This window comes from Leuciscus leuciscus, assembly GCF_965113295.1.
Source record: "Leuciscus leuciscus genome assembly, chromosome: 3".
In the NCBI taxonomy this organism is placed as follows: domain Eukaryota; kingdom Metazoa; phylum Chordata; class Actinopteri; order Cypriniformes; family Leuciscidae; genus Leuciscus; species Leuciscus leuciscus.
Window position 1 is genome coordinate 55,373,948 of NC_138727.1, and position 23,407 is coordinate 55,397,354.

A 23,407-nucleotide genomic window follows, 5' to 3' on the forward strand; every position below is an offset into this window, starting at 1 on the left:
GGTATAGCCAACATCATTTAATTAGGCCTACAGCATTTCATTATTTTAATGTTTAGCATTACTTATCACAGGCTTATTTAGACAATATCAGCTGGATAAAGATTATATCTCTGATACTGATATAGCATCAACGTAACTTTCAGTTTCTCTTTCCCATTCGAACAATGAGCTCTAACACACACACCTGGTAAACAAGGGTGGGGCGCGTAAGGACATTTGGTCATTTGCCTTCCCACTGTTGGGCCAGCTCGCGCTTTGCGACATGCATAATGGGCATCTTTAATTATTAATTTAAATTGTCGTCCGGTGCTTTAACTAATTGTTTCAATGCTCAATCTGAGCGCTTCGTTGTGGCTGTTATTAGTGGCAGGAGGAAATAGCGCAACGTTCTCTTGACGTGCACGCTCTGCGCGCGCTCTGGTCTAGCGCTCGTCCACTGTTGCGGTGGCTCGCTGCATATCTAGTGAGTATTGGCTAAATAAAGACTCAACATGTTGATTCGATCAAATAAAATTACTTTTTTTGTCCTTTTTGAAACACCATCGTCACTTTAAATTGTTTACATAATCTGAGACTGAGAGCGGCATGCGTATACAACCGTTATCCTTATTTGGTCATTTGAAAGTGTCGTTTAAATCTTTCTAATCAGTTCAGCTTATGACAAAACAGAGTGACGCCCTGGTTACCTGTATTGGAGAGAGCATCATCACACACAGGAAGAGACAAACCGAGCAAGGTAATACTTTCACATACAAGTCACACATAACTACAATAAGGAACTATGAAAGAAACATAATAATAATTGAGTCAAATGTTTTTCAACTACTAATTACCTTTACATCACTATGTTACCTGACATGAAATGTTATCTTGTTTTCCCCAGGCCTATATTCCTTTTAATACACCTTAGTTTTGTAAATGTTTGTTGTTGTTGTTGTTGTTGTCAATTCTTACTTTTTTAATTTAAAACTGTACTTTGGTTTACAACATAAAGCCTCTCTGGGCTAACTTTAATTCCTTGATTACTGACTCAGTGTCCTCATATGGCTAACCTTAACGTTTGGCTAACCTTCTTTCAAAGTTATGAACAAACATTCTTCCAGTAAAATTAATAAAGTGTTTCTTCAACGTTATTTGGTCTTTAATACTGTTCTCAAAAGTTTCGCACAAAAATATTATTAATACATTGTTTGTAGAATGTTCTTTAAATGTCGCCATAATGTCGGGAGAAAACATTAGAACAACTTTCTTCAAACATCCTTTAAACATTAGAATGACAACGAACTTAAAATGAATAATGTTGTGTTTGCTCTTTCAAAAGAACACCCTTGGAACGTGGGAAAGTTTTGTAGCCTGTCCCATAGTTATTCTCGTTTTCTCTTGAATGTATTTAATGTTTATGTAAGCTTTAGAATTAAACACTTTCAAAACAATCTTCATGAAATCATCAGAAAATGCAATTAGTATTTGATGAATGTTCTCATAATGTTGGCAGAAAACATTCTTTTAACATCATTCTTCGAATGTCCTTTAAATATTAAGGATCACAAATGTTCTGACTTAAAATGGCTTACGGTTGGAGGATACACAGCAAATCCCTTGTGTTTCATTAACACAGTGTTCAATGTGAGCATTAGTGACGACTCTGAAGTTGCAAAAAGGACAAAAATTTAGTAGATTTTATCTATATTATTAGTGTGTTCAGTGACCAGATTACCAAAATCAGATTTGTTGAAAAATGAAACCATGACTTAAGCATGAAGTTAATAACAACAGGGTTAGTTTGACACTCACAGACACCAACAATCAGCATGAAACTCAACAATGGGGAAATGTTTCATCAGCATACAAAACTCATTCATAGCTCCCAGCATGCATTGCGGCATGAATAAATCATGCACCTGGATTCTTTTACTATTTGTATTTGATGATTTTTTTTTTTATTTTAACCAGTTTTAAGGTTTGCATGATGAGTGTTTGTCTATATGTCTCAACTTTTTATCTTATAAGAAGTGTTGGGCAATCTCACACAGATCACTTCAGTGTTACAAGTGATAGTTATCACAGTTGAGTTTACTACTTTCAGTCAGGCAGCTAAACAGAAAGAGCAGTTGTTTAAACCACTTTAATGCAGTCACTTGACTGTCATCAATGCAGAATTGTTGCAAAAAAAAAAATTGCTGAAGAATAAAATTTCAATAAAACATCAACATCTAAACCTCTGTTAATTCTCAATAAGAACTTCTGTAGATGTCTAACAGAAATAAAGTATTTTTTAAGTACTTTTGTCATTTTATAAGCTCATTCAATTAATTGTTGTAGAGAATGTTTACCTACGACCTATCTAAATGTTCACCTATGTTCAGTCTTTGTGTTATTTTTATCTATACAGAAATACTGTGATCACTGGCACTGAGATAAGAAGAGGAGTGATTAAGTGAAAATCACAAAAAATGGCCTCAGCACAACACGGTCAGTAAATGTGTAAAATAGAAGATGTTCCCAGGTTCCTGGAGCCCCCTTTTCTTCTACCTTCATGCATTCTTTTTTAATCAACACTTAAATGTGTATAAGTTTCATAAAAAAAGCAACATTTTGAGCAAAAAGCTGAGCAAAAGATCTGGATCAAATTCAGAACGATGATCGAAACATGGAGTAGATCGAGTCCATCAACACCCCTAATGCTCCTGTAGCTCATCCTGGGTCGACATTTCATTCAGTAACATTTGGGTAATGACCTACCCCTGACCCCGCCCCTAAACCTATCCATCACTGGGAGTCAGACAAATCGCACAAATTCGTACGTGTGAGGTCATACGAATTCGTATGAATTAGCCACCTCGTAAAATACGTATAGGTCATGAGATAGCGTTGTCTTCACCTGTGTTTTGATCTATTTTGATCAGGAGATACTCTACTCTTTCAGAAAATGTGTAATAGCGCCCCCTACCGTATAAAAGTGAAAATACGGAAAGACCGAAATTTTTGTTAATGACGGGGAAAGAGTTAACTTGTATTGAACCCAGAATATTCCTGTTATGTCCCAAGGGACGTATGTGTGTTTTATTGCTGTTGTAGTGCTTGTCTCTGTGTATTCTCTGTCTTTCCTTGTTGCTCCTCCTACTATCCGCTTCACAGGTTTGGGAGTGCCACCTGATTTGTGTTCCAGCTCGCTAAGGTGTGAGTGGAGCAGTGTATATAAGAACCCAGAGAGTTCTAACTCAACAGAGAGACTGAGGCTTTCCTCTGAGAGACTGTCATCTTCCGGTCCCAGCACTTTCTTGTGTTTGTAGTATCAGTTGTAGTGATTAAGTGAACGTTGAAAGAAGGTCTGCTGTGTGCTAACTTCTGTGACTTTGTGGTAACCTTGTGTTTATAGTTAACATCATCTAACTCAGTGGTTCCCAAACCTGTCCTGAAGGCCCCCCAACACTGCACGTTTTCTTTGTCTCCTTAATCAAACACACCTGATTCAACTCATCAGCTCAATTAACCCATGTGATAATGAGCTGATGAGTTGAATCAGGTGTGTTTGAGTAGGGAGACAAAGAAAACGTGCAGTGTTGGGGGGCCTTCAGGACAGGTTTGGGAACCACTGAGTGTTTTTCTTTTAAGTTAATATACTGTTTGGTTTCTTTATTGGGATAATTTTGTTGGGAGGTAGATGCTTTTTTATTTGAGAATTTGTGTTTTCTCCTGTTTTATATAGGAAGTAAGGGAAGTGTATGTCTTTTGATTTATTTTACTTTTGAAGCTAGGTAATTATTTCTAAAAAAAGTAAGAATTAGTAAGAATTTCTTTTGTTTGTTATTTTGGCCGTTTCGAACCCGGGTTCGAATCCACTGTGAGACACCAATGTGTCCCTGAGCAAGACACTTAACCCCTAGTTGCTCCAGAGGCGTGCGACCTCTGACATATATAGCAATTGTAAGTCGCTTTGGATAAAAAGCGTCAGCTAAATGAATAAATGTAAATGTAAATGTTATATCCCATTGATGTTAAAATTAAACTTGTGAAATCGTTTTACTTTATAAACTGGTGTCCTTGTAAATTTGTGCTTGTCCTGGGACCTGGAGACGGGAGTTCTCTCACTCTCTCGCTGAAACTTTTGTTACCTTCCTTTCCTGCCCCTAGACCTGAAATGGATCGTAACATTCCTTAATGGCATTTAAAGCTACAGTATATTTGTGTTTTACCTTGAAATATCAGTTTCAATTATGCTGATGGCACACTGACTTCTAATAAATCAAATGGCTTCTTTCGCTGCCTATAAAAGACTGTTCTGAGACTATGTAAGTCTGGTGAGAGGATACAAAATAACGCGAAAAAGGCGGACTGCTTTATGGGAGCAATAATTCAATGTTTGGAATTAACTTAATTTTTGTTTTAAAGAAACATGAAAAATCCTGAAAAAAAATCAGTCACAAGAAAAGCATCAGCTAATTAAGTGCTAATGCCTGTTTCACAGACCCTGATGAAGCACCTGATTCACTGAGGATTGTGTTACTGGGAATCTCTGGAGTTGGAAAGAGTTCAACAGGAAATGCAATACTGGGTCGAGAGGCATTTAAAGAGAGCAGAACCAAAGAGAGTGAGATACAGAGAGGAAGAGTAGAAGACAGAAACATCTCCATCATCGACACTCCAGGATTCTTCAACACTCAACTGACTGATGAAGAGATGAAGAAGCAGATGATGAAGAGTCTGTATCTCTCTGATCCCGGTCCTCACGTCTTCCTGCTCGTCATCAACCTGGAGAACTTTGAAGAGGACAAGAGGAACATTGTGGAGCAAATTCAGGAGAACTTTGGAGCTCAAGCTTTGAAGTTCACTATGGTGCTGTTTATTGGACGAGAAAAAATATCTAGAGGAAAATGTAAGCAAATCACTGAGAGTGAAAATATCAAAGAGTTTCTGAACTATTTTGAGGAAAGATTTCATGTGATGAACAGCAAAAATGAGTGTGATCCCAACCAGATCACAAAGCTCCTGAAGAATATTGATGTAATGGTGGAGAACAACAGAGGACAAAACTACAGCAATGAGATCTACCTGAAGGACCTGAGAAAACTCAGAGAGCAGAAGGAGAGAGTGAAGTATGAAGAAAAGAGTCATAAACAGGAAGAAGAGAGAAAGAAACAAGAACAGGCGTGGACAAGACAAGAGGAGAGAGATGCAAAAAAGCAAATAGAACGGGTAAATCAAGAGGAGGAAATAAAAACTAAAAGAAAAGAGGAGAGAATAAAAGACCATAATGAGAGGAAAAAAGAGGATGTGAAGGAGAGAGCACAATATCTGAGAGTGAAGGAAGATCTCAGGAAACAGATGGAAAGTCACAAAGAGAAAGAAAGACAAAGATGGGCACTTGAAAGAGGAATGACACCTGGACATTCAAGACTAGGTAAATATTAAACCATTTGTGGTTTTATTCCCAACTTTTTTTCTTTTTTTTTTTAAATACATAACATGTCATGTTTACTAAGTAAATAAATGACAGCAACCAAAAGCCTTTGTTTGTAGATTAAATATCTAAATACTTCATGATCAGTGAGCTGTTGAAGTGCTTTCCAAGTGTGAAGTTGCACTTTAATCAAATGAGCCCCTTCATTTTGGGGTCACATTTGGCTCCTTTGATATTTTTTGTTCAATCATATTTTTTGATTATTATTTAGGGTTTTGAGGGAATGCTATGATAAACCCCAGTGTCAAATTAACTCTCCTCAGAGTTTATTTGTGTTACTATTACATTACTGTTAGTTACATTGTGTGATGTTATTTCATGAGATTCTGCACAAGAAAAATGTTTGAAAGTTTCAGACTCACACACACAAAAGAATTAGTGTATGTGTAACCCATTAGTAGGACTTAACACCAGAAAAGAAAAGGAGGAAAAATATCTACCGGGTCTGAGCTCACCAGATACAGATAAATCACAAACTATATTAATATCTGGAGTCCCGGGTTCGGGGTCTCACACCATGCATTAACAAACAAAAAAAAAAAAAAAAAAAATTAATAATATTAAATGTGTGTCTGCACTTGTTTAAATGGTTGTCAACAGTACTAACTGGACAAATAAAAAATATATAATAAACCAATGAATAAAATAAAATAGGAAATAGAATTAATTAATGAATGATTAAAAAAAATGAATGAATGAAACAATCAGTTCACTGAACAGTACTGTATTCACTGAAATCTTATAACTTTAATTCAATGCGCACGTTTCACTTTTCACGCATCACATGAGAAAACTTGTGCCCCTTCACAAATCACCATTTGAAAACAAAATATATCATTCATCAATGACAATAAAACAATAAAATAAAAAAAATAAAATAAAACAAAATAGAAAAAAAAAATAAACAACGAATCAATCCGTGTACACTGAGGTCCGAGTGCAATGCAATTGACTCAGTTCAGTTTGTGTGAATGTAATTGACTTAGTTCAGTTCATGTGAATGTGAATGTGAATGTGAATGTGACTCAGTTCCAGAGGTGGGTAATCGAGGGGCCAAAGAGTAAAAGTCCTGCCATATGTTTATTCCACCCATAAACTCAGTCATCTGATTTCACTAATTAGTTCTCTCTCCTGCTGAATTAGAAAATCCAGGTGATTGGAACAAAATACTGAGGAGGACTTTTACTTTCTGAACCTGGACTTTACACCTCTGCATAGCAATGCCCCAAAAGCAAAGAAATAAACAAATAAAACATTTGCAGCAGCAAAGAAAGCTAAAGTGAAATGAGATCAGGTGATGATGGTTTCCTGTTGATGGTTTTATAATCATCATGAAATAGACTGATTCACTGATGGTTTTTTTTAGCAATTATGTTGTTCCACTAATATTTGCACATCACAAACCATATGTTACTACAGCATGAGATCCAGCAATATTATAACAATAAGTTAGAAGACTTTATCAAACATGAGCAAAAAGAAAAGTCAGTTCATGCTGACACACACAGACATCAACAATCAGTGTATGAATCTCAACAATGGTGACAATCAAAAGTACTTTACTGCAATGCATGCTGGGTACCAGCATAGTACAAAACTCCCAGCATGCATTGCAACATGAATAAATTATGCAGCTGAATTGTCCTATAATTTTGTTTGATTCTAAATATTTGCTTTTATTTTTTGCTGTTGGTTTTGTTGTGAATTAGTAGCTTTTCAGTGATGTTCTGAATTTATCTGTTTATCTAAATATTTGTGATTGTCACCATTGTTGAGATTCATACGCTGATTGTTGATATCTGTGTGTGTCAGCATAAGCTTTCTTCTTTTCTTGTTTGTTTAAAGATTTAAACCGATTGTTATATTGATGGCTCTCATACTGCAGTAACAGGGTTTGTGATGTGAAAAAAATATTAATGTGACAACATAAAAATACCTCAGTGAATCAGGCTATTTCATGATGATTATATATATTTAATTTATATAATTTATTATTTAATGTTTAATTTATATGATTATATTATATTTATGATGTTTGTGGAGTTGTTTAATCCTCCTTTGCTGAGATCTTCACAGATTTAATGTCTTCTTTTCTCTTCAGTTGATTACATCTGAGGCTGTGGCTGAAATTACTCCATATTTAATATACACAGATTATTTTGGCTACGATAAGGTCCAGTTCTGGTTTATCTCTTTGCTCTTGGCTGACATGTGGCATTGCTATGCAGAGGTGTAAAGTCCAGGTTCAGAAAGTTAAAGTCCTCCTCAGTATTTTGTTCCAATCACCTGGATTTGCTAATTCAGACAGGAGAGAGAACTAATTAGTGAAATCAGCTGCTGAGTTCATGGGTGGAATAAACATATGGCAAGGACTTTTACACTTTGGCCCTGGATTACCCACCTCTGCTCAGTTCGCGTGAAAGTGGAAGTGACTCAGTTCAGTTCGTTTGCATGTGAATGCCTACTACAAACGAAAATTCTCGGCACTAACAATATTAGGCTATATCTCATTAAACAACAAATTAAACCCCATGTAGCCTACTATTTAAATCGATTGCTGGACATCGTAATGTTATTGTACATATATCTGATTCAGCAAAGTTACGCCACTGGGCGTGTATATAAGCTTAAAAAACCGAGGCCCCTCCGTATTCACCAGGCCCACCTATTAATGAAGTTCTGTATCCGCCACTGGTTGAAACAGTCCAAACTAATGCAATAAAACAGTTCAGACATCCATTTAGGAAAATATTGACAACGATGGTTTAGATTAAGGATAGCCACACATGTGGCTCACATCTCTCTCTTCAATGAGCTGGCGCGCATGTGACGTCAGCACCCATCGACGCAATTCTTTATTACTTTCGTCAACCAGTGAAAACAAAATAATAAATAAAATAAAATAATAAAAAAATTATGTCTGACCATTTCATGCATTAAGCAAGGAAAAATATAAAATCTAAACAAACAAAAAAATCATACATGAAAACTACATCGGAACACAGCCTCAATTAATTGGGTGGGTTACATCTGAATCTCAACAATGGTGACAAACAGCATGTCGCAATGCATACTGAGAGGTGGGAGCCATGGATGAGTTTTGATTGGTACACCCAGAATGCACTGCAAAAAGCTTTTTGATGGTCACTGTTGTTGAAATTCATACATTCATGTTTTCACAGCTGACCTTATCAAATATGATTGAATTTCGTTGAATGCTGTTGAACTTTGTGTGTAAACAAAAGCATATATTCGTCTAATTTAGCAGATCTAAGGATTGTGATTCTGGGTAAATCTGATGTGGGAAAGACCTCAACAGCAAACACCATCCTGGGCAGAGATGTGTTTAGAGCGGAGGCTCATTCTGGTACTTTAACCTGTGAGAAACGAGAAGCGGTAGTGTCTGGAAGATCCATCTCAATCACTGACACTCCAGGACTGTTAGATGCGCCGTGGTACAATATATTTCAGCATGGACTCAAGCGTGATATTGAGGAATGTTTAGAAATGTCTGCTCCTGGTCCTCATGTGTTTCTGCTGGTCATCAACCTGAATGGCAGATACACAGAGAGTGAGAAGAACACAGTCAAATGGATTCAGGAGCACTTTGGAGAAGAAGCTGTCTGTCACACTTTTGTTCTGTTCACTCATGTGGATTTGCTAATGGGTGAATCACTGGATCAGTACATCAGGAAAAGCCCTGATCTACAGTTAGTGATTGACAGCTGTGGAGGCAGATTTCACTCATTCAACAATAAAGACAGAAGCAATCAAAATCAGGTCACAGAACTGCTGGAGAAGATTGAGCAACTGGTGAAGGACAACAGAGGAGAACATTACGCCAATGGGACATGTCTGGAAGCTCTAAACAATCTCAGAGAGCAGAGGGAGAAAGAGGATATGAGACATTTCTTTCGCGAGAAGCGAGAGCAGGAAAGAGGAATTAATCAAGAAGATATAAATACACAAAATCAGGAAGAGAGTAGCGAAGAAGACAATGAGAGAAATCAAGAGGGCACAGAGGGGGAAAGGGGTTTACATGAACTAGGTAGACAAACAGGTCATCTCTTTGGTCTCATGATGAGACTTGAGTTAAGTGAGATGGCTCTGCGATTGTCACTAGCAAGAGCAATGGCACACAGCAATCTGTCAAGACAAGGTAAATATTAAGAAATAATATATAGAAAGTAAAAGTAAAAAGAAAGAAATCTGATGTTTAATATACAGTAATGAGGACCAAGAAGATTTTAAACAGAGACAAAATTGCATTTAGTTGCATTAAATAGCATGCTTCTCATTCTAACAGGTTTGAGGATTGTCCTGCTAGGTTTACTGGGATCAGGAAAGAGTTCAGCAGGAAACACCATCCTGGGCAGAAATGCATTCAGTGTGAGTGCAATGTTGTCCACTAGGAGCTGTGAGAGAAAAGCAGCAGTGATGTCTGGGAAACCCATGTCAATCATTGACACTCCAGCCATAATCTTAGATCCCTTCACTCAGTTCTCTGAAATTGAGAAAAGCTTAGAAATGTCTGCTCCTGGTCCGCATGTGTTTCTGCTGGTGATCAGAGTGGGGAGATTCACAGAGGAGAGGAAGAAAGCAGTGAAATGGATTCAGGAGAACCTTGAAAAAGATGCTTTAAATCACACAATCGTTCTTTTCACCCATGCTGATTTGCTGAATTTCCTGATAAAAGAACCTTTGAAAGAGTATATCAAATTACACAATGATCTACAAGCACTGATTGAGAGCTGTGGTGGCAGATATCATTCATTCGACAATGAGAAAATGCGGAACCGCTTTCAGGTCATAGAACTGCTGATGAAGATTGATGAAATGGTGCAGAAAAATGGAGGAGGACACTACACCAAACAGAACATCTTTAAAAGAGCTCAAATACATAATACACATCAACAAGATGACAAAGGTGGTTGTGAAATACAATAAAACAGACTGCATTAAGATGCTTAGCTTTAGCTACAGTTTTCCAAGAAAGTCGAAATAAATCGGACTCAATTTCTCAGAGGACCCCTGGAAAAATTGAGATAATTTGATGTTTGCAAAATAACAAATATTGTTTGAGAGTTTAATCGCAAACAGTTTATGTGAGCTGACACTACTTTGCCTATCCATATATGTGGCGCTATAAGATAAATATATGCAGAAAAAAGAAGAAAACTAACTGAAGAGAGGGAACTGTCTGCAGCAAGGAACATGTTCATTTTGAAGCTAAAGTGTTTTCTCTTAAATAAAAATGACTCGTGCAGTGACTGATGAGAGGGAACTAAATGTTACACTTTTAAGAAGGATGCGATGTCAATTCCTGGGGCAAGACATTTATTTCTGTAGAATATACATGGAAAACACAGGTCAAACAAGTAGCACTTTTCTCTGCACGTACACCGCACTTCATCACGTACTGAATGCTACTTCTATTCTGTCATTTTGTGATACCTTAACAGATTATCATAAACAATCACATGTCTGATGTCTAATGTCTAAGCAGGTACGTAGCACATTACTCCTTATACCACACTCAATTCTCAAGAAATGCATGCTCTAAATACATGAACATCATACCATAGATCTGAACATGTGCTGTGCCCGCTCTCACATGGCATATAGGAAAGGTCTGACGAATTATGTCATTAAAGTTTCACAAACTCTTTTAAAATGAATACAAGCGAGTCATGCATTTAAACTCAATAAACATAACCATGTAAATAGCTTTTTAGTATAAATTCACATTACTCTAGCATTGATAACTGCAATATATTTTAATACTCTTTCTAATCACTGTTTTTATTGTTTTTAATCAGTTTTTAATCTTCTATGAAATATGCTAATAAATTTGACTATATCATGAACTAGATTTCAACTGATCATGTTACTGTGTTCTCATCATAAACTCACAAAATGATTAATAAAAGCATTTTACCACTGAATCTGACTGGAGTTCTTATTAACAGTACATACTGAATGCACTTTTACATGTAATGGCTGACAAAGTTGTTGTGTTGTTGAGCTGTGAGAAACAAGCATCATTGGTGTCTGGAAGAATGGTCTCAATCACTGACACTCCAGGACTGTTAGATCCATTCTTTTTCAGGCACACTCATAATCATAATAAGTCTGATGTTGAGAAAAGCTTAAAAATGTCTGCTCCTGGTCCTCACGTGTTTCTGCTGGTGATCGGGATGGAAGGGTTATCAAGGGAGGAGAAGAACCCGGCTAAATGGTTTCAGGAGAACCTTGAAAAAGATGCTTTAAATTACACAGTTATTCTTGTCACTCATGCTGATTGGCTGAATGCACTGATAGATCAACCTCTGAATGAATATATACAAAAAAACAAGGATCTTAAATCAGTGATTGACAGTTGTGGTGGCAGATATCACACATTAAACAACAAGGACAGAAACAATCAAGGTCAGGTCACTGAACTGCTGCAGAAGATTGATGAAATGGTGCAGAGAAATGGAGGGAAGCACTACACCAGACAAAACATCTTTAAAAGACAAGATGATACAGGTGGTTGTAAGATACAATAAAACCCACTGATACCTACACTGTAAAAAAATTACTGTAAAATTACTGTTTGGTTGCCAGTAAGCCTGTAAATTTTACAAGAGTACTGTAAATCATAAACTACAATTATACTGTAAAATTATACAGCACACCTGTAAAAGCATCAAAACAAGAGCAGCTGTGAATTTACAGTTCTTTAATGTAATCTTTACAGTATGTTACTGTTATTAATAATACTGAATTAAAGGAGAACTCCGGTCAATTTTAACATTGAGCTAATTTTTTTGTACATTTGGAGTGCTGTCAATACAGAGAACAACGACAAAAATCGGTGTTGCCTACACCGTGTTATCCTCTTTTTAAAATTTGCACCCTGTTGACTTCAATGGGGCACGTTTTAAACCTGCTTTTAGCCTCTTAACATCCTTGATGTGTCATTACAAGTGCACAGGTCATGTGAGTGATTCATTCGGGGTGAATGCGGGTGAATCTGACTGCAGTAGATGTGAAAGATATGAATAAAAATGATAATAATTCAGCCAGCGCTCATACCTGTATTTACATCCTGTTTTCGGTCGAAGTCCATAGTAATCGATTGTCGAGTTCACGCGCATAGGTTTAGTACCTATGATCACGCGCGTGAACTCGACAATCGATTACTTTGGACTTCGATCGAAAACAGGATGTAAATACATGTATGTGCGCTGGCTGAATAAACATAATTTTTATTCATATCTTTCACATCTACTGCAGTCAGATTCACACGCGCTCACTCCGAAGGAATCACTCACATGACCTGTGCACTTGTAATGACACATCAAGGATGTTAAGAGGCTAAACGCAGGTTTAAAACGTGCCCCATTGAAGACAACACGGTGTAGGCAACACCGATTTTTGTCGTTGTTCTCTGTATTGACAGCACTCCAAATGTACAAAAAAACTGAGCTCAATGTTAAAATTGACCAGAGTTTTCCTTTAAAACCTGAGATAACTCACTTCATTTGAGAAAAATGATTGGTTCTCTTACGAGAGGTCTCTCGTACTTGCGTAAGATATCTTACGCTAGGGGAAAACCTCTTTTCCTCGAGATATTGAAGCCAAAAATTATCCTTAATTTTGCAATAATGTAAAACGCATTGCAGCAGCATGCAGACATGGGCGAGACAGCTCGCGCGCCCATTGGCTGCTCTGCGGCAACTGCACCAGCCTATCGATAGAGGCTCCTCATGACGTCAGAACCAATGAGGGCGCTTCGCGCCCATTACGTCATGTCCCGCCGAAATCGGGTGGGGCCAGGGCTATAAACACGGCCCAGAGAGGCTGGTTTGGTCAGTTTTTCATCTCTTCAGCGGGCTCACGCATCGCTGGATCCTGAGAGGAAGCCGCGCCGTCTGATTGCAAGCACCCAGCGGGATTACTCTGCATCTGAAGCTGCCGGTCGACAACTCGCCGCCTTCAGTCGCCGTTCCTGCTGACGCTTTCCGGCGTACATATCCTTTTCTCTGTTACTGTGTTTTGTGTATGTGTGTGTGTTCGCCGCCACGACACACACTCTCATTGCACTAAAAGAGCCGGGCGTCTTTTTCAAGACGCCCCTTTCCCCCCCCCCAACCCGCAAAGCTCGCCGGTGCGCCCGCTTGCCTTGCCTGCTTGGAGGATGATACCTGCTCTCCCTCTGTTCGAGCCACGCAAAACGCGCCGTTCACAGGGGATGTCAGGAGCGGACGGTCACGGGGCTAGTTTTCTCTCTCCCTCTGTTCGAGCCGCGCAAAATGCGCCGTTCACAGGGGAGGCTGGAAGCGGACGGTCGGGGTTAGTTTTCTTTACGTACAAGAAAGCTACCTCTGCGCCCCATTCACGCGTCAAACGCCGAAGAAAACATGTTGACGCTCTTATATGCTCGTGCATCTGAATGCCTTTGTGTTCACCCCTGTGGCTCAGTGGCGGAATCTTTGGTTTTTCACACGAGAGACCGGAGTTCGAATCTCGGTCTAACGGCAGATTAATTATGCCTCCAATGCTTCGCTCTGTCAGTTCCCTGAAAGGCGACTGCAGATGTGCATTTTGCAGCCAACGAGCGCGTTGTACAACCCGCTCGCCTGCACCCAAACACCGTTTCTATGGTTCCCGTGCGTCACTGGCGAAAGGAGAAAAGAGTGATAATGTCCCGCTGCGGCCGGGCCGAATTCTATTTCTTACACATTTCTCATTCCCCTCTGAAGTTCAGGCGACTGGAAATGTCATACTGCAGTGAGCGAGCCTGTTGTAATGCACGCGCGCCTGCAAACAAACGCCAGCATGTTGACGCTCTCTGTTTCTATGGCAACTTCTCGCTCGTTCAGTTCCAGTAAATGCGACTGTTCCAGTGTATTCTGCAGTAAATAAGTCGGCGACACAGCCCGCTTGCCTGCACACAAACGCCGCTTTACGGCTACCCAGATAAATCCCATAGAGTGTATTTTCTGGTGTTCCGGCCACGGCCGATGGTGTTATGAGTGTAAACAAAATGCCCAGTGCGCACTCCTACACAGAAACACAGGTTTCTCTGATAATACTCGCGCTATATAAATGCCTTTGAGTATTCCCCTGTGGCCCAGTGGCAGATTCTCAGATTTTCACGCGAGAGACCCGCGTTCGATCCCAGGTCTACCGGCAAAAAAAAAAAAAAAAAAAAAAAAATCATTTTTGCCGTCAATGCTCGCTCTGTCAGTTCCCTGAAAGGCGACTGCAGATGTGTATTTTTGCAGCCAACGAGCGCGTTGTACAACCCGCTCGCCTGCACCCAAGCACCGTTTCTATGGTTTCCGTGCGTCACTACCTCCATTCTCACACATTTCTCTGGAAAATGTCAATATTGCAGTGGACGAGTCTATTGTAATACACGCACACCTGCAAACAAACGCCAGCGTGTTGACGCTCTCTGTTTCTATGGCAACTTCTCGCTCGTTCAGTTCCAGTAAATGCGACTGTTCCAGTGTATTCTGCAGTAAACAAGTCGGCGACACAGCCCGCTTGCCTGCACACAAACGCCGCTTTACGGCTACCCAGATAAATCCCATAGAGTGTATTTTCTGGTGTTCCGGCCACGGCCGATGGTGTTATGAGTGTAGACAAAATGCCCAGTGCTCATTCCTACACAGAAACACAGCCCGTCACACAGGGCTCGCGCACATGAAATCGACCCAGATCGATTGCGCATTAAATGTGGTAAATGTGCCCACTGCCCAGTGCCCACAAACACTACGTTCTGCATGTCTCAAGGTTTCTGTAAAACGAAACCAACATGCATTCGCTCTGCTCAGGCAGACAATGCTCTCAGTGTTGTAAATGTGCCCGCTATCCCACGCCCACATTCAAACATAGACATGACAGGTCTTACGGGACTCGCCCAGCCCTCCCCCTCTCGATTGACCACCGCAGAGGAGTCGAGCGCGGGCAATCTGCCCGCTGTTATCAGCGCGCCCCCTGCCTCAAATGTCATAAGCGCGACGCTTATGTTGCAGCACACTGAAGCCCCTCTGTCGCTGAGCGACCAGAGCGCGCTTCGCATTCAACCCCTAGCCATTCGTGCTGTAACGACTATGGCTCGATGGGTAAAAATTGACTTTTAATTTATATACTAATTAAAAGTGAAAACACTTTCTAAGTCCCACAGACTTGGCGAACTCTGTAACTGAACCCCCGTTTACGACTCGCTTCCCCCCTCTCGACAGTGTGAGCTTCAAAGACATTACTGACATTCCGATCTCAACAGAAAACCCGCTCTGAACACACACACGTACACACACACACACACACACACGAAAGCCACTAAAGTGCAACGTCATGTAGAAATATGGCTCTTGAATGTATACCTTCCGATATGTATGTGTGTGATTAGCTTTGCCTTATAATAGAGGTGTGTTTTGCTAGAGTAAAATCTTTAATTCTGAAGATTCATTGAAAGAATATTCACTCCATAGTGTTGTAACCCTCTGATCCATAAAACTTTACGACCCAAGCCTCAAAGGCATTCCAGAACACACACACACACACACACACACACACACTCTGGAACTTTGGAAACAGATATTCTTCCACATAACAAGCCACTGAATGTTGATATGTATTCCTATGTTTCTCAAAGTGTCGTCACTTGCCATAACGGAAACACTGACAACTTTATTGTGTGTTTAATCAAACTTTATTTGTGTGTAATTATGCATATAAGTGTAAAGTTATGTTTCCCCAATCTTTACCTGTCATAATTTATATCTCTGTAATCCTCTCCATCTCACGGAGACGAATCTTGACTGCAAGGTACAATAATATGCATTTGATTCCAGGAAATATCATATTTCTAAGTATGAATCCTTTCCCTCATAAGACATATGGTAAAAGGGGGGCGTGTTTTTCTTCACACAAAGAAGACTGCTTCCCGCTACAGATCAGAAGTTTTGATTCGCTCTGTCCCCAAAACAGGGCGTAAACAGATGTCTGATAAAAGGAAGATTCTCTCTTCTCTTCGCTTCTCTCATCCTTCCAACTCAACTCATCCAACTTCTCTGGACCCTCCTCCCCGGCGCAGCGTTTCTCCAAGGAACATCCGAAGGAGGCCCTGGCCTTCTCCATCGAACGAACCCATGTTCCAGTCGTAGCTGCCGGTCTCTGCAACTAAGATTTCCAGCCTCTCCCATCCCGGGAGACGAATCTGAACTTTCTCGGTAACATCACATTCAGTGAGCCTTTCAAGCTTCCCGCGACACCGGAAGACGCAGCAGAAACAGGACACCATCCTCGCTTCTTGCATCAGCTTCAGCCTGACCAAAAAGAGCACCCGCAAGTATATTGATTCCTATAAAAGCTGTTCCAGGTGTCTAGGTCTTAGGTCTGTGGACTAAGTTACCCTCTATCTTCCCTCTATATCTTTCTTTCTTTCATTTCATGTTTTTGTGTTCGGTTAAATGTTTATTGGTTTGTTTGCATTTTTACGTACGTTTATGTTTGTAGTTTATATAATCTCTAGTGTGTGCCATTTTATTAATAAACCCATTCATACTTTTAATTGTCTCTGTGTTTGAAAACCCACCTTATAAAAGTCAATGAAACAAAAGATCTATAAAGCTACAGGCTCTATATTATAAAACTACTTTGAGTAGTTTTAATTTATAAACCCAAAGAGGTTTTGTCTTCGTGGCCAGAAGACAAACTCTCTTGGAGTTTTGTAAACAGGAATACTTCTTCTTAACTGTAATGATCAGACAGTACAGAACGAGGCATTTCCTATAATTGATAAAGTAAATGCATATGCGATCTATGAATTATGACCATGCGTTATAAATATTAATATTGCCAAAATTCCCTATATTCTTGAGCTAATTCGCATTAACCCAGAGGCATTTACGTTACATTTATTATGGTGGAGAATGCGGGCAGTTTCAAACTTTGTTTGGTGGACAAATTCAGTTTCAGTTGAATGTGTATTATTGGTATTAATAATTGTAGGCTATACGCGCGTTTTGAATTGTGAGAAAAGTCGCCAAGGCGAACTCACCCAGCTGATGGCGGGCACAAAGCCAGCCCAGCTCTGCTAAAACTGCAGTTCATGACATTACATCTGTCTCTGTAAAGACGAAACAAAACTCTTTGCAGTTGATACATGTAACATGATTTAAACCGACTAAATGAAGACGAAGGATCTCTTTTAGGACGAAGACGTAAATCTGATAGTTTTTCAGTCGTAATAGGCCTTATTAATACGTTAACGGTAAACTCCTGGTCAGAAATTGGCCTCGCGATCCAATTTCGTAAACCTACGCAAAAATCATAAAAGTGCTATTTTGATTAATGCTTATGGGAGATGAGCAGATGATAAGTCCTGCTCACAGCTGTTCTGATGCCTGGTGTGCTCACAGCTTAAGTAAATAGATGTTCAACGCCTGTTTGCTCACAGTGTCTAGTGATTAAAACACGAAGTTTTAATACCTGTTGTTATTGTAAACCATGTATAATATGTAATTGGAGGCCAGTTTTATGAATTAAGAAAACGGATGATAATCCCTGTTCTCCTTCTTTAAACCGTCTCATGTGTATAATATATAATGTGTAAATTGGAGACCAGTTTTATGAATTAAGAAAAGATGATAATCCCTGTTCTTATTCTAAAACCGTCTCAATGTGTAATGCATAATGTGTAATTCCTGTTAGTCACATGTTGTGAAACTCGCGTCAGTCTTCCGCATGCAACAGAAGCGCAAAACACCACGTGATTCCAAAAAAAAAAAATCTGCTGAATTACGCCACTGACCGACACTAGAGGGCAGCCTCTAGGTCTGGGGCAGTTCTCAAATTACGCGCCCCCAACCGACGTCATCCTGCGTGAGCGTCGCCTCCCACTGACGTCAGCCTGCGCGAGCGCAACTACGCCATCTCGTGGCGTTCTAAGATAATACTTGCTTTCAATTTCTTTTTCTCTCTGCATTCATTTTTCTCTCTCAAATACTTAACTGCATTCAAGCTTAGCTTATGCTGATATTATTTGGAGTTAGACAATTCCTTTTTCTGTTTTCGACGGTCACACTTTAAGTTAAGTTCGAAAAAAAAAAAGGAAAACTTTTCGAATTAAAAACTTAGATTCGATTCACTCAGTTCATTGATAGGTCCGCCTAGGAAGAAGCACGCCACCGTGTGGCGATCTTGGGTCGACTTATCAATGTCTGTTTAACCCCCAGTCTGCAATTGAAGTGTCTCCTTGCTCCCCTTTTCGTTTGATTATTTTTATGATCCATACTAATAACCTCAGTGTTATTGTAAGGATTATAGGAAGTCATTCTGAATTTCAGTTTTGATTATTTTTGGTATTGATACATCACTGTTATCATTCTAATTTTCTTTCCTTCCTTATTATTATTATTTTGGACCTCTCATTGCATGCTTATTTGAATTTTAATTTAAACAAGTTTGCATTTTTCAAAATGTGTCTATTCAACCAGGTGGACCACTGAGAGGAAACACGGCCCTCACCCTTGTGGCACAAACCCACTGCCGGGGCCTTTTCCTCTGCCTGCGTCTCAAACCTGTGTTGTTTATTCAAATTTTATTTCATTGATAATTATTTTTCTCTTCCCTCTTTCTCCAGTCTCTCCAAGGGGGGGGGGGGGGGTAGGTTATTCTGATAATTACAACCAATTATCGTAATTTCCTTTGTTGTATCATTATTTTAGTAAAGCCTTTGCCTCTGACTCCTGCATACCTATTTACTCAATTTGATGAAACCAGAAAGCCTTAATTTACTTTAAGTCTAACATTGTAATCCCTCATTGTGTATCTATTGGCAGGACTCAGTCAGTGCACTGTGGTGAGTGAGACGTCATCACTGGTTGGTTTCCGGTGGGCGGGGATCATCTGTCCGACGTTACTGACACTGCACTCCTTCTGGTGTTGGGACCGTCGGAGGGTCTGACCGCGCCCGCTGGTTTCCACCTGGATGACCTCTATTCACCCCAGGTAAACTAAAATTTGATAGAACCCATCCACTTATTAGGAACCACAGAATACTAGCTATTCCTTCGGGTGTATTTTAAGTGCTTGGACTCACCTTTCTCTCTCTAAGACACACTTTCTTTCGAGGTCCTGTCCCGATAACCCACGCATCTCCTGGCCCGATCAGGAACTCTCGCAGTGTTAATAAGGCTTAGGCCTCTTTATTTTATTTTATTTTATCTTATTTGATTTATTTTCCTTAAATAACGCTCCCCGTGTTATTGTTTGTGACATTTCATTGCAGACCAATTCACTTCCTTGTGTTGTGTTTCCCTCTGATCTTCCCTACCTTCAACCTTGTCTCTTTCTCCACTCTGTTGTGATTTGTTTCTTTCATTTCACTTAGACACAGAACCTAAGAGAGACCCCAGGAAAAGCTGAATAATAGAGTGACGATCAAAGCGGGCGTCGCTAAAACGACCCCCAGGCTACCGCCTGTCCAAATTTCTATTGTGGGTTTCATCCATACCCACGAAATTGGCTCAGCTAACTGTCGGCATCAGTTAGCCCCGAAATTCTCATAAACGGCATAGCCCGTATGAGTATAGCTCATTTGACCCTAAAACAAACTTGCATTTTGTCTCTTTTTGTGTGTGCTGTGCTTCTCTCGCCAACAGTAAGCCGAGATGTCGAGCTCACCCTGTCCTGCAGTCCGCTGGGACGACCTTGAGGCATGGCTGAGGGACATAACAAAGACCGTGCTGCCCCAGGACCCACATCGCTCGAGCCAAGAGCAACGGGACACAGACCTGAGCCAGTTCGAGCCCCATGATCCAGCCCAGACATACAGCCACGAGCAGCTGTCCAAAATCTTCGGAGACCTCGCACTCAAACTCGTCGCCAGGGCCCGGGACAGCGAAAGAAGCAACGCCGACCTGCAGCAAAAGACAGCCGCACTACAGCTCCAGGCCACAGAAGCCCGGAAGGACCGAGCCCACACACAGAGTCGGCTAGACCAGCTAATCTTCCTGACCGAGGAAGAGGACGAGACGGACACAACGCTACAACAGGAAGTTGAAAGACTTCAAAATGCCCTGGACGATCTTTGTCGGCACACAGACCTTACCACAGAGAATCAACACCGTTCCAGGCCAGCAGGTGGCGGCACGACTGTGACGGTGCCCGTCCAAAGCGTCGGACCGACCGCTCAGAAAGATTCTGGAACCAGCATCACCCGCCGTCCAGAACTCCAAGCCCAGACCGTCGAACCTGTAACAACTCTCTCCAGAACACTGGTGAGGCAGAGTCTTCTTACATCGCAGATGAAGACAGTACAGCCACGTCTGACACAGACACAGAAAACGAACACTGACACCTACTGCTTCAAGGTCCTGACTGACCTGCAGTTGAGTAACCAGACCAATGTCTGCGCCACATCCATACCACCATCACGATTGCAGTGACCACACAGCACGAACGAACTTTACCAACTACACTGCACGCCTCAGAGCCGCCAAACGCTACCTCCGCTGTGTACAAAAAAAAGTCATGCGGGCCTCTGATGAACAGACTTTTCCTATGCCACCACTTACCCCTCCACCACCCTCGCAGGCCATCCGAGCTCATTGACAACCAGTGCCTCAGACAGCTGTCTGCCACCACGCACATGTTGCGTTCACAAGACTTCAATACGCATTGTGCACCTGTTGCCATCACAGCGCCACAGCTCGTAAAGCCACAAAGCACAAGGGGGGGCCAGGCGTAACAAGGACGCCACATGTGCCAAAAAGCCATGCATGGGACATCAAAGCATGTGGCATACCAACCTCAGCGAACCAAAAAGACTGTCCTAAACCAACTAAGGACCTCCATCGCTGAAATTTTTCCTCCCTTTCTCTCTCTCTCCCTATCGCCTCTAACAGGATGCAGGCCGCAGTGGTTCGCGAGAAAGCAGCCACACTCACCAGGTCTGGCATCCGGCATCGCACGGAGAGAGCAACCCTGAGTCCTGAACACCAAGGCAGGACTCACACTCAACACAGTCCCTCCAAGCATGGGCAACCGCCCAGCCTGAACACCTCACCTGTGTCCATACCTGGACCGCAGCTGACGCTGCGCTGTGTACCTCCACAGCAACCGACCACGCCCTGACTCCCGTCTTGGCTTTCACCCTGTACCAGACCCTACCAAATGTGAGCAGCCACAGCAAAGCTCACAAAGCCGTGTCTGGTGGTTTCCTATGGAACCGCAAAAAGGGGGTCCCGATCCGGGGCTCGCCTAAACCTCATTTGACCTGAGTCCTCAGTCATCAGCCGCTTGCCATCGACCATTGCGCTAATTTGTTGTTCGATAAAGTCCTTCCTAGGTCTTTATCTAACAAAAAGGGGGATATGTAACGACTATGGCTCGATGGGTAAAAATTGACTTTTAATTTATATACTAATTAAAAGTGAAAACACTTTCTAAGTCCCACAGACTTGGCGAACTCTGTAACTGAACCCCCGTTTACGACTCGCTTCCCCCCTCTCGACAGTGTGAGCTTCAAAGACATTACTGACATTCCGATCTCAACAGAAAACCCGCTCTGAACACACACACGTACACACACACACACACACACACGAAAGCCACTAAAGTGCAACGTCATGTAGAAATATGGCTCTTGAATGTATACCTTCCGATATGTATGTGTGTGATTAGCTTTGCCTTATAATAGAGGTGTGTTTTGCTAGAGTAAAATCTTTAATTCTGAAGATTCATTGAAAGAATATTCACTCCATAGTGTTGTAACCCTCTGATCCATAAAACTTTACGACCCAAGCCTCAAAGGCATTCCAGAACACACACACACACACACACACACACACACACACACACTCTGGAACTTTGGAAACAGATATTCTTCCACATAACAAGCCACTGAATGTTGATATGTATTCCTATGTTTCTCAAAGTGTCGTCACTTGCCATAACGGAAACACTGACAACTTTATTGTGTGTTTAATCAAACTTTATTTGTGTGTAATTATGCATATAAGTGTAACGTTATGTTTCCCCAATCTTTACCTGTCATAATTTATATCTCTGTAATCCTCTCCATCTCACGGAGACGAATCTTGACTGCAAGGTACAATAATATGCATTTGATTCCAGGAAATATCATATTTCTAAGTATGAATCCTTTCCCTCATAAGACATATGGTAAAAGGGGGGCGTGTTTTTCTTCACACAAAGAAGACTGCTTCCCGCTACAGATCAGAAGTTTTGATTCGCTCTGTCCCCAAAACAGGGCGTAAACAGATGTCTGATAAAAGGAAGATTCTCTCTTCTCTTCGCTTCTCTCATCCTTCCAACTCAACTCATCCAACTTCTCTGGACCCTCCTCCCCGGCGCAGCGTTTCTCCAAGGAACATCCGAAGGAGGCCCTGGCCTTCTCCATCGAACGAACCCATGTTCCAGTCGTAGCTGCCGGTCTCTGCAACTAAGATTTCCAGCCTCTCCCATCCCGGGAGACGAATCTGAACTTTCTCGGTAACATCACATTCAGTGAGCCTTTCAAGCTTCCCGCGACACCGGAAGACGCAGCAGAAACAGGACACCATCCTCGCTTCTTGCATCAGCTTCAGCCTGACCAAAAAGAGCACCCGCAAGTATATTGATTCCTATAAAAGCTGTTCCAGGTGTCTAGGTCTTAGGTCTGTGGACTAAGTTACCCTCTATCTTCCCTCTATATCTTTCTTTCTTTCATTTCATGTTTTTGTGTTCGGTTAAATGTTTATTGGTTTGTTTGCATTTTTACGTACGTTTATGTTTGTAGTTTATATAATCTCTAGTGTGTGCCATTTTATTAATAAACCCATTCATACTTTTAATTGTCTCTGTGTTTGAAAACCCACCTTATAAAAGTCAATGAAACAAAAGATCTATAAAGCTACAGGCTCTATATTATAAAACTAC

The 23,407-nt window shown here is 40.9% G+C and overlaps 1 protein-coding gene and 1 long non-coding RNA gene across 4 annotated transcripts in view; both read left to right on the forward strand.

The window, feature by feature from the left end:
• The window catches only part of LOC309493910, an 87,081-nt gene that overhangs the window by 57,930 nt on the left and 5,744 nt on the right, over positions 1–23,407 (forward strand). The window lies entirely within an intron of this gene.
• LOC309493666 (GTPase IMAP family member 8-like) lies at positions 195–12,022 on the forward strand. 2 transcript variants are annotated; one of them, XM_082162856.1, is made up of 6 exons: positions 195–463; positions 650–736; positions 2,393–2,472; positions 4,469–5,401; positions 8,727–9,620; positions 9,768–12,022. In XM_082162856.1, exons 3-6 carry the CDS (start codon positions 2,454–2,456, stop codon positions 10,406–10,408), a joined length of 2,487 nt encoding a protein of 828 aa, XP_082018982.1. In that variant the 5' UTR covers positions 195–463; positions 650–736; positions 2,393–2,453; the 3' UTR covers positions 10,409–12,022. The 2 variants fall into 2 exon arrangements, with proteins under 2 accessions (XP_082018982.1, XP_082018983.1); XM_082162857.1 differs by having other exon boundaries at positions 670–736.